The 18183-nt window shown below is 35.6% G+C and overlaps 2 protein-coding genes across 12 annotated transcripts in view; both read left to right on the top strand.

Moving 5' to 3' along the window:
• The window catches only part of LOC110441786, a 45908-nt gene extending 42462 nt beyond the window's left edge, over nt 1-3446 (top strand). The window contains exons 13-14 of the mRNA XM_021485037.1: nt 423-653; nt 2321-3446. Of these exons, the coding sequence (XP_021340712.1) occupies nt 423-653; nt 2321-2466 (377 nt within the window). The 3' untranslated portion in view covers nt 2467-3446. The remainder of the gene's footprint in view (nt 1-422; nt 654-2320) is intronic.
• Nucleotides 3447-6331: 2885 nt separating this feature from the next.
• On the top strand, nt 6332-17452 carry LOC110441784 (sulfotransferase family cytosolic 1B member 1-like). 11 transcript variants are annotated; one of them, XR_002461929.1, is made up of 8 exons: nt 6334-6714; nt 9526-9719; nt 11102-11422; nt 11852-11955; nt 12346-12526; nt 15215-15346; nt 15395-16582; nt 16743-17106. XR_002461929.1 is itself a non-coding variant. In XM_021485036.1 (6 exons), exons 2-6 carry the CDS (start codon nt 9548-9550, stop codon nt 15328-15330), a joined length of 894 nt encoding a protein of 297 aa, XP_021340711.1. In that variant the 5' UTR covers nt 6335-6714; nt 9526-9547; the 3' UTR covers nt 15331-16610. The 11 variants fall into 11 exon arrangements, 1 of the variants encoding a protein (XP_021340711.1); XR_002461935.1 differs by lacking the exon at nt 16743-17106 and adding exons at nt 16669-16705; nt 17113-17452 and having other exon boundaries at nt 6335-6714; nt 15215-16582; XR_002461931.1 differs by having other exon boundaries at nt 6335-6714; nt 15215-16471; nt 16509-16582.
• Nucleotides 17453-18183: the final 731 nt, after the last annotated feature.

Below are 18183 nucleotides of genomic sequence, written 5' to 3'. Positions count from 1 at the left end.
ATTAGGTAGCGGTGTTAAATTTATTGAAAAAAAAACACCATCATGAGCAACTTTAAGTACCGTGTATACTTCATTAAAAACAATCATACAATGAAGGACTTTGACCCTTTTGCAACGGTACGATACAAAACTTGACTTCCAAGCAATGAATTCCTAAGAAAAGTATAAACGTAAGCAGCCGTCCCGTTGTCAGTCCGGTAATATAAGTTTTTGAACAACCCGGATAGCAATTTATCCGGGTTGTTCAAAAACTTATATTACTTACAGAAGCGGAGATTTGAGTGGGCTTAGACGTGGGCGTTGGGGCTAAGGGCTGATGAATTATCAAATACTGACTTTTAGAAAAAAAGTTGATAAGAATGTTTAGACGAATGTGTAATATTTGAGCTTGAAAAAATGTGTGAATTTAAAGTTTCACTTAGATGCTGCAGATCAGCCAAAGCATCAACCCGATATTGAGTCTAACACTGAACCTAAGGATGAGTTTACGACCGAACCCAACCTTGTGCCTGATTATGAACCTAAGGAAGAGTTTACGATCGAACCCAACCTTGTGCCTGATTATGAACCTCAATATGCGCTACAACCCGAACCTGAGGATGTGCCTGAAACAGAACATTTGACCGAGTCTGTGTCTGGATCAAAGGGAAAAGGTAGGAAATAAAATAAATAAATGGACTGATGAGTACTACACCTACCTAGAGTGGGGAAGGGAGTGTTAAGGTCCACAGGAGGTCTGTTATAGAAACCATGATTCAATAGGTACACCTCAGATTTTGAAAGTCTTAATAACGGCTTTTACGCACCTGAACCCCTGTTTTTTTTATAATAGTTAAGATAATTTGGATTTCCAATCTTTTGGCCGTAGCATCACTGATGAGTCGTAGAAGGTCGAAACAGCTGCTTGATGCAGCGTAATTCATTTTTTCATCATACTGTATCATTTAACAAATTGCAAAGGTGCATCACATATGTTCCTCTTTCAGCGGTTTGTAAGGTCTACAGCATACGTGCATTTTTCGTAATTGGTAAAAATAGTCCCGAGTCTGATTGTTTATTTCAATGTTTAAAATCATCAGTGAACAGAAGAGAAAAATTGTAATGGTCATGGAAAATTCACTTAAATGTATAAATTTACATTTCATTGAAAAAACAAAAAATACTGATTTTACTGTCATATATCCAATAGAATTTCTGATATGTATTGCTGGTAAATTTGAAACAAAGTCAAAGTGGTTTAATTATTTACTGTTGATTTTTCTAAATCGCTTTTCCTAATTTATCACTATCAGTGAATAGAAAAATATACAATTTGTATACTTGCTATTGGGCCCCAAAGAGTGACATTTTCGTCAAATCCTTTTTTTCCAACAAAATCCCATACAATAGTCAAGTTATTTACAAATGTTGGGTTTTTTCAGATAAATTACACTTGTCTATGCATTCTCCATATTTTCCACTGTTGATAAACATGCAAGTAACTACAAAAAAACTAAAACTGATGTTTATGTTACTTTTATACCAATTAACATGTATTAAATTGCAATGGTGACTTTGCAAATTGGTGACATTTACTTCCCGCCTAATTTGGTCATATAATATCAACCTCAATTCATTTTTCAACTGAGTTAAGGTTAACATCGGAATAAAACAAACAGCCTTTATAATTCCTTTCCTGCCGGAGGCAAAACACAGGAGAATTCCACTGAAGATGATTCTTGTGTTGAATGATCCCCCCCCCCCCCCCCCCCCCCCTGAGATTCGTATGATATATGATTATAGTTGGACTTGGCCCTATATGACTACTGTGACAAATGTACACAGCTCAAATAACTCATTTTGTTAGATCAATTGACCGTGAGGAGTTCGGCGGTCCAGTGTTCGAATCACAGTCTGGTTCTGTTGCTACTGTATAGTTACAGTGGAGGTAGACACGTTATGCCTCCTTTTGAAGGGGCTAACAATTAATGAAATTAATGAAATGTCAACAAGTCTATCTACAGGATCAAATTATTTCGCATTCTCGAACAGAATATTGGTTCCCCTGTCAAAAAAAATTACTTTTACCTGTGTAATACCGTGCAAACCATTCTACACATTGGTCTCACATACTGTGTGGGATCTTGAAATTTGTTATTGTCTGAAGCAGCTGTATGTAAAAGGCTATTGTTTCCTCCTAAAAAGTTGTTTCAAAGTCAACTACTTCATCGGTGCAGCCTGCTTCAATTAACAGTGGAACTGAAATAGGGGTATTAGGGCACAGAAAGTATACGACAAGCATGCTTTTATATTTCCCATTGATTTGTTTCTTATTCCATAGAATATGAAGACTGGCCGGAACCTGAGACAGAGTTTGAGTCTAAACCTGAGCTTAAGGGCGAACTTGCACATGAACCGAATACGTTCGATGATCTTGAACCTGATGATTCACCTACACCTGAACCCGAGGATGAGCTTGAAACTTAACTAAAGGCAAGATGATACCTAGTTGTGACAGAACGGTAGACAAAGTGAGTACCACACATCGCGGTCACGGTACAAGACGGTCTGTAGCATCATCATTATCATCAGATGCTTGGAAAACAAAACTGATGTCGCTCTATGTCCAGAAGAACTCTATCAACATGATCTTAGTTTCTTTTGATGGTTCCTTTTGGTAATTTAGAATGGGAGTCGACCCAAATCATACTGCTTGGATCAGACAGGCAGCCAAAAAAGTATTTTAACCTGTAACTTCTGCAAACGTTATTTCCCAGAAATTACAGTAGATACATTTCGCAAACTGTATTGAGATATCAGGTAGTAAATTTAAATGTAGAAGTGTGATTATTGAAAGGAAAATTGTTATCTTGTCTATATAAGAAATGGTTAATGTATATGAGTGTTATATGGCGGAATATATAACGTGACTGAAAAAAATATTGCTTAAATTTCTAGCATTTTGTAAATATATATTATATTATGTATCTTAGTTCCATTGAAACATATTCAATGAATGTTTTAGAAATGCGTTTATTGTACTTCTGGTATTTACCTTTAGATTATAAATAACCAGACACTACTAAATGTAGATGGTTAAAGTTTATTGTACCTAACATGTAAAATCAAAATGTTCTGACAAATACTGAAACAGCCATTATTGCGACAGACAGTGTTTTATTGTAAAAATATTTGTCATGCGTAAAGTGGAAACCGTTCAAGATTTCCGTCACAAGTTTGAGTTTGACGTCGTTTTGTATTTGGTCCTATTACGCCAAGTGTGACGGAGAGGCCCCATCAGTTTTCGAATTTTAAATATTGTTTTTACGTAATGTAATTGTTTTGTGTTTTTTCTGTATTTCGCTGAAGGACCGGTTTGCTCGAAAAAATTGACAACATCATATTGTCTACATTGTTAGAATTCCTACCTTGCCCCCTTTATATATATAAAGGATCTTACATGAGTTTCCATTTCATATGAGATTTATGAAACGAGTCTAAGAATTTTCAATTTAACGAGCCTCTGAAATGAAAAATTCGTGATGTGTTTCATAAATTTCATATGAAATGAAAACAAGTATAAGATCCTTTTTATCACATGATCAAGATTTGTGGCATTTATTCGTATAGAACGACAATTTTCATGCAATCTTGACATGTAAAAAGCCGCCATTTTGATTCCAGTGCGTAAGTCTGTGACGTCATGTACTTGTCCTTGGCGTGACGTCACAATTGAAACAATTGAAACTTACAAATCACAGGGCTGATAGATCATATTACATGTGTTAATACGAAAAAAAATATGACATGGGTATATTCACTAGATAACACAGTACATTATGTGATAAATATTAGATATACCACTACTTTACCTTGCCACATAATTGTAATATATCGTAATGTAATTGACACGCCAGAACTTTGTCCTATCATATTTGTATTATTCTTATTGGTACACCTTAAATTTGACTAATCACCTGGACTATCCTCCTAGCATTTGTTACCTTAGTGTTGTGTTATTATGATTGAACGACTTAATTGATAAACGCTTCCAGATGGATACATTGTAGACCTGCCCAGTATTTCTTATATCAGGTCAGCAAATAATATTTAATATCGCTTCGCCCTAAGACTTGACATCACGTCGCGCCAATGCATCATGAACCATTTATCGAATTAAGTATTCTATATCCATCTTTTTTATGATATCAGTTAGTTGTAGAAATAACTTATCCTGGGGTTTAGTTGATAAAAGTCTAAATGAAGATGAAAGGTTAAACCCAGGTGACGATCACGATCTCTATCATTATAACTTAAGTTTAATTGAAGAAGTGTAGGTCATATGCACCTATACAAAAAACATAAGTCCCTATTTCTTTCACGCAGGAAACACTTGGATAACTTTCACTTTTGATTTAAACATTTTAAACGAGCTATTTATGAATATCGATAAAAAAAACGAAAAGAAAAAAGCTAGATTTTCATTTAAAGCCTGCGTTTTAGGTAGGAATTGTATCCCGGCTCTTGAAGAAAACAGGGTTTTTTTTGTATAAAATATAACATAATGAACTGTTGTAGCGTGATTTACGGACAAAAAGATAGAAACTGAAATACTTTTCACCGTATAGTGTGATATGCATAAGAGTTTTGTGTGTTTCTCAAAAAGTTGATTCTTGAATAGATTATCTTTTTAACCAATACAATATTAAGATTTATTTAATATGTTCTTATTAATGTATAGCAAATTAAGAAAATAATTCAAAATGAACAACGTTTGAACTATAACGACCCGGGAGCTTTATTCAGTATATAGATATTCATAAGTTGATATACTATTATAATGCTACTATTAATGGCAATATTTGTTTTATTCCAGACTTGTATTCATATGTGTGGAATGTAAATTCCATGTGCATTACAAGTGATTTACTAGTAATAGATGCAATTGTTAATGACAATACTAGTGTTATTCCAGACTATATGTCCGGTGTTTGGAATGTAACTTTAATGTACATAACAAATTATTATATTATTAATAATGCCATTATTAATGACAATATTCGTGTAATTCCAGACTGGAATTAGATGTTTGGAGTGTAACTTTCAATGTACATTACAAATGATTATATTATTGATAATGCCATTATTAATGACAATACTTGTGTTATTCCAGACTAAATTTACAGTGCTTGGAGTGTAACTTTCAATGTACATTACAAATTATTATATTGTTAATAATGCCATTATTAATGACAATATTTGTGTTATTCCAGACTGGAATTTTGATGTTTGGAGTGTAACTTTCAATGTACAATACACGTGATTAAACCTGTTAATAATGTCAATATCAATAGCAGTATTCGCGTAACTCCAGTTTAAAAATTTGATGTTCGGAATGTAAATAACATGTTTAAAACAACTGATAAATCTGTTAATATTGCAATTATTTTTTGAAAATATTTACAATATTTCAGGCTGAGACTTTAATGTTCGAGAATTGCCGGTACCTTACAAAGCATTGCAAAGCTATTTATTTAACTTTTGAATTATGTCATGATTATTTATAATATGTACGATATCTTTATAACAAGTTTGTCAATCTCGTGTACTTTTCAAATTTTGAAGATTTTGTTTGGTTTGTAGTCACCATATCTTGAAATAATTGTGAGATTCCAGGCCTTAACTTGTATGATAAATCTTGCATTGTACACAAAAAGTTTATATTGCTCAAACAAAAGTAGTCCTGTTATTAGAAGGAAAATTAGAACAAGTCAGGTTCTCTAGAATAAATATCAAAATATATTTGATGACGTGCTAGGAATGTGACCTACTACCACGGGATTAGTACATACACATTATTATTGTGAAGGTTTTAGCCATAAAAGTGAGATATTCTTGAATAGGATTTCTGTTTAAAAAATAGACCAGAATAAATTTAGAAAACAGGTAACAGTGGCACTAGGAATTAATTAAGATACCACACAGCCAAACATCCTAATTTAATGATTGATTAGACATTAATATATTGATAAGTAAATAAATCATATACTATAAGTACATGTACTATATGATAGGTATGGAAGTTGTGTAAACAATGTCGTACGCGTCATTTGACAAACGAAATTGACGTACATTGAATACTTTGATATTGCCGTATCTCAATGTAGGATACACAGTATTATGTCAAATAAATGCATATCAACTGAATGTTTTTGTATCATTATTTTTTTATTCACCTATTGAAAGGATAATTGATCTGCAGAAGATCACGTATTTGATTGAAATGTTTCAGTACAACACGACAAGGTCATGGAGAGCACATCTCGTCCTCTTTCTTAAACTCTAGTTGATCAATGTGTGTTAAAGATGGGGGATTATTTCAGCTGATGACAGACATTTAATATCACTACACGCCTCCGGAAGGTTTTCCTCCGCTGTCAGCTCTAACGGACAGAGAGGGTGTTAACTAGAACTGTATAGAAAGTCAGATGGAGTATTGCAACAGAAATAACTCAATAACACGTGAAATCCCATCCGCAAGGCCGCGGGGTGTATAATCTAGAACATTAATTTATCACTATATAAACAGTCGATGACGGGAGAGTATTTCAGCAGACGACAGCAAACCACAGCAGACCTCTGACACGTCATTACCAAGGAAAGGAAAGCAGAGCCGACTCTGACACGTTACAACACAGGACAGGACAACATACCTCTGACACGTTATCAATACATGTAGGTATGAACTTTTTACTTCTTTTAATATTAATGATTTCTAATGTAAATTTTACTTCACCTGGTGTTTTTGACAAATTCATTCCAATGGCATGGACGTTTACCGGTATATCTTGTTTACCAGTATATCTTGTCGAGTCGTTGCTTTACTCTACATAGTCACACACTTAGGCTTATAGTAAGTATAAGTTCGTAGCTATCCATGGTATGTTAAACCAGTATGATATCCCGCATCGAAGGACACTGACAAACGTGCCGGTAATTAAAACACAGGCCTCTATTACAGTACTGCTCTAAGGGCGCACACAACTTAACCATTTACTATATGTTGTTGCTAAGTGTTTGAGTAAATAGTTTAATATTTGAAGTTGAACACTAGTGCCAAATGTTTTGATTCATAGACACATACCTAACAAAGGCATCAAAAGGCATTTTTAGCGGGTATAAAAGCGCTTCATGCGTCTGCTGTTGACAACCGGAAGTTTACAATCCAAACCGGTGAAGTGGGACGGGAACCCCCCTGACATTTGACTCCATAGCAATCCGCCATCACATATTAAAATCTACTAAAGCAATACCGTATTCCAAAGTTCAATATCTGTAGATTTCATTCAATGTTAAATATGTCAACAATTGCCTATCTAACTTATTCAGAGGCACTGTATTTAACCGGAACAAATGTTAGGTAGGGATTACAATCGTGTGAAACACTTGCTGATTGGCTGATTTAGTTGTGAGAGTCCTCTAATGGATAATGGCACGACATTGCAGATTTAACGGTATCAATGTTTGTGACATTTAAGATCGGTAATTATTTGATGAACGGCATGTATGAACCGGATGTTAACACGACGGGACAACTTGTATTTCTTTATGTGGGCTGGTGACCTATTGTTTTATATTGGTTTGTAACATATTGGTTTGTACGGGCTCAGGATAACTTATTATTAGTGGGTTAGAAACCTATTCTTTTCTGAGAACGTGATCGTTTCTTTTGTATAAGTTAGAAATCTTCTGTTTACAATGAGTTTTATTTTATTTTATTTTGTATGCTTTAGAGACCTATTGTTTTGTATGCGTTAGCGACCTATTGTTTTGTATGCGTTATAACCTATTGCTTTGTATGCAGTAGAAACCTATTGTTTTGTATGAGTTAAAAAACTATTGTTTTGTATGCGTTACAGACCTATTGTTTTGTATGCTTTAGAGACCTGTTGTTTTGTATGCTTTAGAAAGCTGTTGTTTTGTATGCGTTAAAAAAATATTGTTTTGTATGCGTTAGAACCTAATGTTTTGTATGCTTTAGAAACTTGTTGTTTTGTATGCGTTAGGACCTATTGTTTTGTATGCTTTAGAGACCTGTTGTTTTGTATGCTTTAGAGACCTGTTGTTTTGTATGCTTTAGAAACTTGTTGTTTTGTATGCGTTAAAAAACTTTTGTTTTGTATGCGTTAGAACCTAATGTTTTGTATGCTTTAGAAACTTGTTGTTTTGTATGCGTTAAAAAAATATTGTTTTGTATGCGTTAAAAAACTTTTGTTTTGTATGCGTTAGAACCTATTGTTTTGTATGCTTTAGAAAGCTGTTGTTTTGTATGCGTTAAAAAACTCTTGTTTTGTATGCGTTACAGACCTATTGTTTTGTATGCGTTAGAACCTAATGTTTTGTATGCTTTAGAAGCCTATTGTTTTGTATGCGTTAGAAACCTATTGTTTTGTATGCGTTAAAAAACTCTTGTTTTGTATGCGTTACAGACCTATTGTTTTGTATGCTTTAGAGTCCTGTTGTTTTGTATGCGTTATAACCTATTGTTTTGTATGCTTTAGAGTCCTGTTGTTTTGTATGCGTTAGAACCTAATGTTTTGTATGCTTTAGAAGCCTATTGTTTTGTATGCGTTAGAAACCTATTGTTTTGTATGCGTTAAAAAAATATTGTTTTGTACGCGTTACTGACCTAATGTTTTGTATGCGTTACAGACCTATTGTTTTGAAAGCTATATAGCCTATTGTTTTGTATGCGTTAGAAACTTAATGTTTTGTAGGCTTTAGAGACCTATTGTGTTTTATGCGTTAGAACCTATTGTTTTGAATGCTTGAGAAACCTATTGTTTAATGTGTTGAATACCTTATGATCTGTATGCGTTAGGGACCTATTGTTTTGTATGCGTTAGGGACCTATTGTTTTGTATGCTTTAGAAACCTATTGTTTAATGTGTTGAATACCTTATGATCTGTATGCGTTAGGGACCTATTGTTTTGTATGCGTTAGGGACCTATTGTTTAATGTGTTGAATACCTTATGACCTGTATGCGTTAGGGACCTATTGTTTTGTATGCGTTAGGGACCTATTGTTTAATGTGTTGAATACCTTATGCCCTGTATGCGTTAGGGACCCATTGTTTTGTATGCGTTAGTGACCTATTGTTTTGTATGCGTTAGAACCTATTGTTTTGTATGCGTTAGGGACCTATTGTTTTGTATGTGTTACAGACCTATTGTTTAATGTGTTGAATACCTTATGATCTGTATGCGTAAGAGACCTGATTTGTGACGTTTTTGTGACGGTTTATAACATATTGCTGATTCGTGAGAATGTTTTGGTGTTTCTTCGGATATCGTACTTCTCTTTCCGTTTCGATTCTTTATTCAGTTATTGACGATATGGTTTATCTGTTCTATTTAGCTTTACGTTTGTGTTTAAACGCTATTATTTAAGTTTAGTGTGAAATGAAAGTCTCTATTTCCACACCGTTTAAAGACATGCATGTTCGTGTCTATCATTAGTACACGTGTCGTTTGTGTTTTAACAGAAATAAACGAGACAACTTTGTCATGGAGATTCGAAAGATCGCTGATGCCGGTGGAGACGTCATGATCTATAAGTTCTATGATGGCGTTTATTTCCCGGTAAAAGTTCCGGGAGATGCAAAAGAGCACATTGAGTCTGTTATAGACATGAAGTACAAAAAAGGAGATGTACTACTTGCAACTTATCCGAAGTCTGGTAGGTACAGTGTAGATATATGGTACAAATATAGATGACCACTTAACCAAAGTCTGGTAGGTAGATATGTGGTACAAACATAGATGACCACTTACCCGAGGCAGATATGTTGTACAAATGTAGATGACCACTTACCCGAGGTCTGGTAGGTAGATATGTGGTACACATATTGATGACCACTTACCCGAGGTCTGGTAGGTAGATATGTTGTACAAATAAAGATGACCACTTACCCGAGGTCTGGTAGGTAGATATGTTGCACAAACGTAGATGACCACTTACCCGAGGTCTGGTAGTTAGATATGTGGTACAATGTAGATGACCACTAACCCGAGGTCTGGTAGGTAGATATGTTGTACAAACATAGATGACCACTTAACTGAAGTCTGGTAGGTAGATATTCCGAGGTCTGGTAGGTAGATATGTGGTACAATGTAGATGACCACTTACCTGAGGTCTGGTAGGTAGATATGTTGTACAAATAAAGATGACCACTTACCCGAGGTCTGGTAGGTAGATATGTTGCACAAACGTAGATGACCACTTACCCGAGGTCTGGTAGTTAGATATGTGGTACAATGTAGATGACCACTAACCCGAGGTCTGGTAGGTAGATATGTTGTACAAACATAGATGACCACCACTTACCCGAGGTCTGGTAGGTAGATATAACCAAGGTCTGATATATTCGTTATATACCTTATATAACCGTTGAAGTAATAGCGGCAGTGCTGACATATGCATTTATCATTACTCATGTTTTACCTTAAACAAATAAGTACATTAACGTTGCGTTGATGTTTGTTTTTTTGCATAATAAGAATAGCGCTTTGTATATATTTGAATCAAAAGACCAATTAATTAGCTATAACGGATCAACGCACTCACTTAAAAGAGATAATAAATGATATGTGGAAATTATGTAATGCGAATATAACTTGATTCATGGAAAATATACTTTTTTTTTTTTTTTTTTTTTTTTTTTTTGCATTCTTGCACTGTATAAATATAAGCATCGCCTTAACACTAAAACTACTACCATATTGCCATACAATGGATCATATACTATATATATTGTGTTGATATAGACAATAACTCTATTACTATACATTGGGAGATTCCGGATGTGATTAAAGTTTGGTTTATTTGGCGCTTGGAGTTAAAGAACCAAAAATTTAAAAAAAACGTCAAAATATCACAACACCAAATAATAACTTTGAGACGTCTGGATATCGGCGGACCGTTTCCCAATTAATTTCGTATGCTGCAATCGCTATCTTACCATGGGCTATCGTTTTCATGAATCATGAACAATGCTATTGCTTCAATGACAGAAAGTGATACCGTTGTCGCATTGAGAAATTATTATTTTTGTCTTACAGGGACGCACTGGACATATGAAATATTATCTATGTTGCTAAACGGGAAAGCAGAATACTGCCAGAAACACCCGTTATCCTTCGATCATGACACTCAAGAGGAACACGACAAATTGGAATCGCCTCGTCTGCTTGTTACACATTTCTACCCAAAACACCTACCCCGGGATTTCCTAGAAAACAGGGGCAAGATCTTCTACGTTTATCGGAATCCCAAAGACACAGCTGTGTCATTTTACGCTTTTATTAAGCGTCTGAATATGCAAGGACACCTCTACAATGGAAAATGGCAGAACTTTATAGAACTTTACATGCAGGGCAAAGGTAACTAAAATGGTATTTTTTGTATCCGTTTATTCTCAGAAATAGAAGGACAATGGCATAACGTATAACAGTCTTTTCCCAGTTGTTTTTGTCTTTTTCCTATATACAGTTTTCAGCAAACTGAAGTCAGTCACAATCTAACCATCGTAGCTGATTAAGGAGGAACGAACCTGGCCCCCTCCCAAACCCCACTCATATCCCCCGGTCTTTTTTTCCGTATTATTTTTAAAGGCTCTCAATATAAATCTTTCCTTATTTTTTTTTATTTTTTTTTACCCTAGTGTTATTGATTTGAGTTTTGTTAACACAATAACCTTTCTCTGGTGATTTTGGATCCTTTAATGCTATCAACTGTTAAAACGGCGGAGTACCTATACTAGGACCAGGTGAAATGAAAAAGAATCCTATCGTTTATTTCTGTCGTTACAGTGGCTTACAATTCTTGGTGTGAGCATGTCAGTGCTTGGGTTGACTTCCAGAAGAGGAACCCTGACTATCCTCTACTGCTCATCTCGTACGAGGACATGAAGAAGGTACTAGTAACATTGCTTTATATCACAGCTATGTCTACTGTACCAAACATTGTTAGTGGGAACCCTAGATATGATGGAGGGCATTTTGACGGGCGCCACAAGTGGTGTTTGCCCGTCACCTGGTATTCACCACCATATCATGAGTATAGTTACTTTTGTTTTCATTGTTTTCATTTGATATTAACGTTCACTAGCAACAAAGTCTTAAACTGACTCCCAAGGACGTTTTAAATTATTTTGCCACAATAATAGCTTCCCTGAAAATGCTGTTGAAATAATATTACTTCATTGGAAAATGACTCCAAATCAATTTCGCATCAGCTGGTTTGCTTAGAAACATTAACTCAATTAGTTAAAGAATACTTATATTATAAATATTCTCTTGACTAGGACCTGAGACGCAGCGTACAGTCGATTGCTGAACATTTAGGTACGGGAGCGGACCCTGCCTTATTAGACGACATTGCAAGTAAATGCGAATTCAAAGAGATGTTCAAAGAGAAAACGGCGAACACAACAGAGACGGAAAAACAGATGACCTTGGACGGAAGCAACCCATTTTACAGAAAAGGTATCAAATTATTGTTTTTATTCACAACTTTCCTATTGGATGAAAAGTTCGGAACACTGCAGCACTCTGATGTTTGCATCCTTTTACAATTAAATCAAAAGTATCATTGAATAAAGTCAGGTAATCATTATACAAATTATCCGTTACAACAGATACGTATAAAAGGAACAGAGAGCCGCATATTACATATTTATATACACGAGCCGCCTGTTAGGTATTACATATTTATATATACGAGTCACCTGTTAGGTATTACATATTTATATACATGAGCCGCCTGTTAGGTATTACATATTTATATACACGAGCCGCCTGCTAGGTATAACACATTTATATACACGAGCAGCCTGTTAGGTATTACATATTTATATACACGAGCCGCCTGCTAGGTATAACACATTTATATACACGAGCAGCCTGTTAGGTATTACATATTTATATATACGAGCCGCCTTTTAGGTATTACATATTTATATATACATGAACCGCCTGTTAGGTATAACATATTTATATATACGAGCAGCCTGTTAGGTAGTACATATTTATATACACGAGTCACCTGTTAGGTATTACATATTTATATACACGAGCCGCCTGTTAGGTATTACATATTTATATTCACGAGCAGCCTGTTAGGTATAACATATTTATATATACACGAGCCGCCTGTTAGGTATCACATATTTATATGTACACGAGTCACCTGTTAGGTATAACATATTTATATACATAAGCTGCCTAGTGCACAATTACTTCTTTTTTTTTTACAAGATTCGCATGTTATACAAGTTTTGATTTATGTAATTGAATTGCTTGTTACACATTTACTTATCTATACACTTGATCCGCTTGTTACACACTTATTTACTCATTTACATGAGCCGACTATTAGACCTTTTTTATTTACATGCATGTGCATATATATAAACATCCACTAAGGGGCGGAAAGGGTAAACATATTACCCGTCCATCTGACTGCCTTGTGGTATAAGACGGTTGTTTGGTGGAAATGATTCGATATTTTGTGACAGCTGAATTGACTATTTCGGCACATTTCGGTAATAGTTTCGGATAACTTATTTATATACATGTGCATGAGCCGACTTTTACACAATTATTTATATACATAATCCGCCTGTTACACAAATATATATATACATCATCCTCCTGTTACACAATTATTTATATACATAATCCGCCTGTTTCACAAATATATATATATACATAATCCTCCTGTTACACAAATATATATACATAATCCGCCTGTTACACAATTATACATATACATAATCCGCCTGTTGCACAAATATATATATACATCATCCTCCTGTTACACAATTATTTATATACATAATCCGCCTGTTACTCAAAAATATATATCCATAATCCGCCGGTTACACAAATATATATATCCATAATCCGCCTTTTACACAGATATATATATACATAACCCGCCTGTTACACAATTATACATATACATAATCCGCCTGTGACACAAATATATACATAATCCGCCTGTTTCACAAATATATATATACATGATCCGCATGTTACACAAATATATATATCCATAATCCGCCTTTTACACAGATATATATATACACATACCCCGTGTTTCACAAAAATATATATATACATAATCAGCCTGTTACACAAATATATCTATACATAACCCGCCTGTTAAAAAAATATATATATACATGATCCGCATGTTACACAAATATATATATTCATAATCCGCCTGTTACACAATTATACATATACATAATCCGCCTGTTACACAATTATTATCCCCCACGAAACGCGTTTGCGGGGCCAGAGCTCTGAAACCGTTCAAGATAAAAACTCAAAACTTTGTACAGTTATCAAGCTAGTGCTCTAGTAGTGCCTTTTGCTATGGAGAGGTTCCCCAAATTTAAATACTTTTCTGTTACCATGAAAACAGATAGGCCAAATTACAAATTCCAGTTATATGGATCATGACTCCAAAACCGTTCAAGATAACTACCTGAAACTTTGTATAAATATCAAGCTATCCTTCTGGTAGTGCCTTTTGCTAAGGAGGAGTTCTCATTTAAAAGAAAATGGTTACCAATGGAAACAGATACATGTAGGTAAAACTACAAATTTTGCAAATTGCAATTTTATAAAAGCTAGCACTCTCTTGGTGCATTTTGCTACAGGAGGAGTTCTCATTTTTTTTCTTTTTTTTTTCTTTTTCTGTGGCCATGGAAAAAGGCAAAAATACGAAATTTGAGATTTCTGAAGCATGATCTCAAAACTATTTAAAAGAACAAATTGAAATTGAAGTTGTACACTTATCAACCTAGCTTTCTATTGAAGCCGTTTGCATTCAAGATGAATGCAGGAAGTTTTGTACACTTATGAAGCTTGTACTCTTATCAAGCCTTTTTTGATGGGGAAGTCATCAGTGGTTCTTTAAAAGATGATCTACATCAAAATATCAGTAACAGTGGTGGAATGGAGTTAATACCTGTTATTGTAATATTAACACACACACACACACATATATATATAATGAGTGTGTGTCTTTGTTTTAAACAGCTGGGCGCGGGGATAATATCCCGCTTTGTGTTATCTTGTTTATGTACATAGTCCGCCTGTTACACGGTTATATATTTATGTTTTATTCTATTCGATCACTAATTCAGTCATTTTCGGTTTCAGGCGACGTTGGTGATTGGAAGAATTGGTTCACAGAAGCACAGAACGAACAATTCGACATGACGGTTAAGAAGGACGTGGAGGACATAGACCTACCCGTTGTGTATACATTAAAGTGAAAACAACATCGTATGAAAGAAGGGCGAACGCTAATGAGTTTACAGTGCGAGATCACTGTGTTACAAGCACCTCTCGTGGTCACTAGCCATACCTCACGTGGTCACTAGCCATGTGAATCACTATTACGGCGTGCACATTAAGTAGATAGTTTAGTCTGACACGGTGAGTGTTTGCGTCCCGTATTATATGTAATGTAAACATGGTTTAAGGATGTCATGTGTACTGGTAGTGACCTTTGGTAATCCTAAAATATACGAATGAGGCAACTGCTAAAAATGTGTAGTGCGACGACAAAAACCAAACAAAGTTAATTACGGTAGTTATTGCACCATATGGTCGGCTCGTCCCTACAGGACTCGTTTGTGATAGATACGTACAGAGACAGGAGAAAGGTGGGCTCCAAACCCTTTGTAACGTTACAACAGGTAACTATCGATACAGCAGACACTATAACCTTAAACTTCTGCAATATTCTTTATGTCAACTGTGAAAGAATAAATTCCAAGGATCAACGTTTTATTTTTTATAGCAATTATGAAATATATATGTATATTTATACTTATATTCATCATTCTTGTTTGCCTTGTTGCCAGGTGACCCCATACCTTTTCACGTCCGATCGGTTAATTGAACCCCGGCCGTCTTGTTGAATTATAAATGAATCTTTTTTTCTTTTTTTTTTATCTCATATTTGTTTGTTATCCTTTACATAAGGCGTCAGGGGCTGGGGTTCCTGTGGTTCAGCACAGTGCAAAATTAAATATAACAAGATAAAAATCAAATATATCACAGGTCCGTAGATTAATAAGTTGACATTGCAGTTACACAAAATAAGTAAAAAATCTCATCCAAAAGCATAAGTTATCTACTGCGCCCCCTGACCACCCTGTGTTCTGAAAGTTGAAATGTATCAAACGGTTGTAAAACGTCTAACTTCAGTAATTCTAGTATTCTTGAGACCGCTACTGCTTTCTAACATCAAAACTCAGTTTAACTTAGACGGTGTCATCTCTAGCAGCCTCTGTGTGAGGTGTAGACGGTGTCATCTCTAGCAGCCTCGGTGTGAGGTGTAGACGGTGTCATCACTAGCAGCCTCTGTGTGAGATGAGACGGTGTCATCTCTAGCAGCCTCTGTGTGAGGTGTAGACGGTGTCATCACAAGCAGCCTCTATGTGAGGTGTAGACGGTGTCATCTCTAGCATCCTCTGTGTGAGGTGTAGACGGTGTCATCACTAGCAGCCTCTGTGTGAGGTATAGACGGTGTCATCACTAGCAGACTCTGTGTACATGGAAGCTTAAGGTGTAGACGGTGTCATTCATAGCAGCCTCTGTGTGAGGTGTAGCCGGTGTCATCTCTAGCAGCCTCTGTGTGAGGTGTAGACGGTGTCATTTATAGATGCCTCTGTGTAAGGTGTAGACGGTGTCATCACTAGCAGCCTCTGTGTGAGGTGTAGACGGTGTCATTTATAGCAGCCTCTGTGTGAGGTATAGACGGTGTCATCACTAGCAGCTTCTGTGTGAGGTGTAGACGCTGTCATCACTAGCAGCCTCTGTGTGAGGTGTAGACGGTGTCATCTCTAGCATCCTCTGTGTGAGGTGTAGACGGTGTCATCTCTAGTAGCCTCTGTGTGAGGTTTAGACGGTGTCATCTCTAGCAGCCTCTGGGTGAGGTGTAGACGGTGTCATCTCTAGCAGCCTATGTGTGAGGTGTAGACGGTGTCATCTCTAGCAGCCTCTGTGTGTGGTGTAGACGGTGTCATTTATAGATGCCTCTGTGTGAGGAGTAGACGGTGTCATCACTAGCAGCCTCTGTGTGAGGTGATGCTAATACAACTAAGTATTTACCATCGTTTTAGCGGAATGGGTGTGATAGCTCCGATTCTCAGGTCAGTCCGGTGTAATTATATAAGATTTTATCGTTACGTTTATTATATGGTAAATAACGTTTGCAATTTTGAAAAGTGGTTTTATAAGTAAATAATGATTACAGTTGATGGAGAAAGAAGTATGTAGACACCATGGTTGTACTAAACTTAATAGGAGTGTTCCCACCAATACCATACAGAGCTGTAAATAAAACAAATGGACATTTTCAAGTATTACGCTTGTAGTGAATAAATATCATTTTCAATATTTGCCTGTTTTTTTGTCGTTTTTATAAATACGATTTGCTACATAAGTGTCTCGATCATTATTGTGTGTAAACAACTACACTGAAGTATAAAATACAGTTAAAGTATGGGGTTAAGGGATATAGCAAGTTTCTGGTGTCATGAGACCAGGGCCCGTATTCATGTAACCGTTCTCATGCTCAAGAATGGATTTTTTGCTCAAGCCTAATTTCTTTTTCTAGTTATAAATTATTTAAAAAAATCCTATTTTGTCAAAGTTTTGAAAAACAATTTAAGAGATACGAAGCCAAATACTGTTTTCAATATTTATAATTGACTTTTTGGTCGTTGACATGATTTAGGCGAGTTACAAGAAAGCTGTCTTGAGCATAGAATCCATGCTTGAGCATGAGAACGGTTTCATGAATTCGGGCCAAGGTCTATTTCCCGAGGTATGGTCCAGGGACACCAGAAACTTTCTATATCCCTCATCTCATACTTTAACCGTTTTATTATACCGGTACACACTGGAGAGATAGTTTGAACGGCGGAAACACCCGACTGTAGGTATGTTTTAGTTCCGAGACTAACACACAGGACTTAAAGACAGTCAGGCAAAAGTGGGGATATATATTCGATTTTACAAATAACTTTTATAAAGAGTAAAGGAAGTAGAAGTATATTAATTATATATAAAACATGACACTGAAGTGTTGGTTCTATATAAAACATGACACTGAT

The sequence above is a fragment of the Mizuhopecten yessoensis genome, unplaced genomic scaffold (assembly GCF_002113885.1).
Source record: "Mizuhopecten yessoensis strain PY_sf001 unplaced genomic scaffold, ASM211388v2 scaffold716129, whole genome shotgun sequence".
Classification (NCBI taxonomy): Eukaryota; Metazoa; Mollusca; class Bivalvia; order Pectinida; family Pectinidae; genus Mizuhopecten; species Mizuhopecten yessoensis.
The sequence above is the reverse complement of the archived record's forward strand: the minus strand, read 5'-3'. Positions and strand labels throughout refer to the sequence as shown.

What these genes read in the sequence shown, in the direction of transcription:
- LOC110441784 (XM_021485036.1), top strand. Translation starts at nt 9,548, where the DNA reads ATGGAGATTCGAAAGATCGCTGATGCCGGTGGAGACGTCATGATCTAT. An exon ending in TGCAACTTATCCGAAGTCTG is followed by an intron (nt 9,720 to 11,101) that starts GTAGGTACAGTG and finishes TTTGTCTTACAG; the next exon opens with GGACGCACTGGACATATGAA. An exon ending in CAACCCATTTTACAGAAAAG is followed by an intron (nt 12,527 to 15,214) that starts GTATCAAATTAT and finishes TTTCGGTTTCAG; the next exon opens with GCGACGTTGGTGATTGGAAG.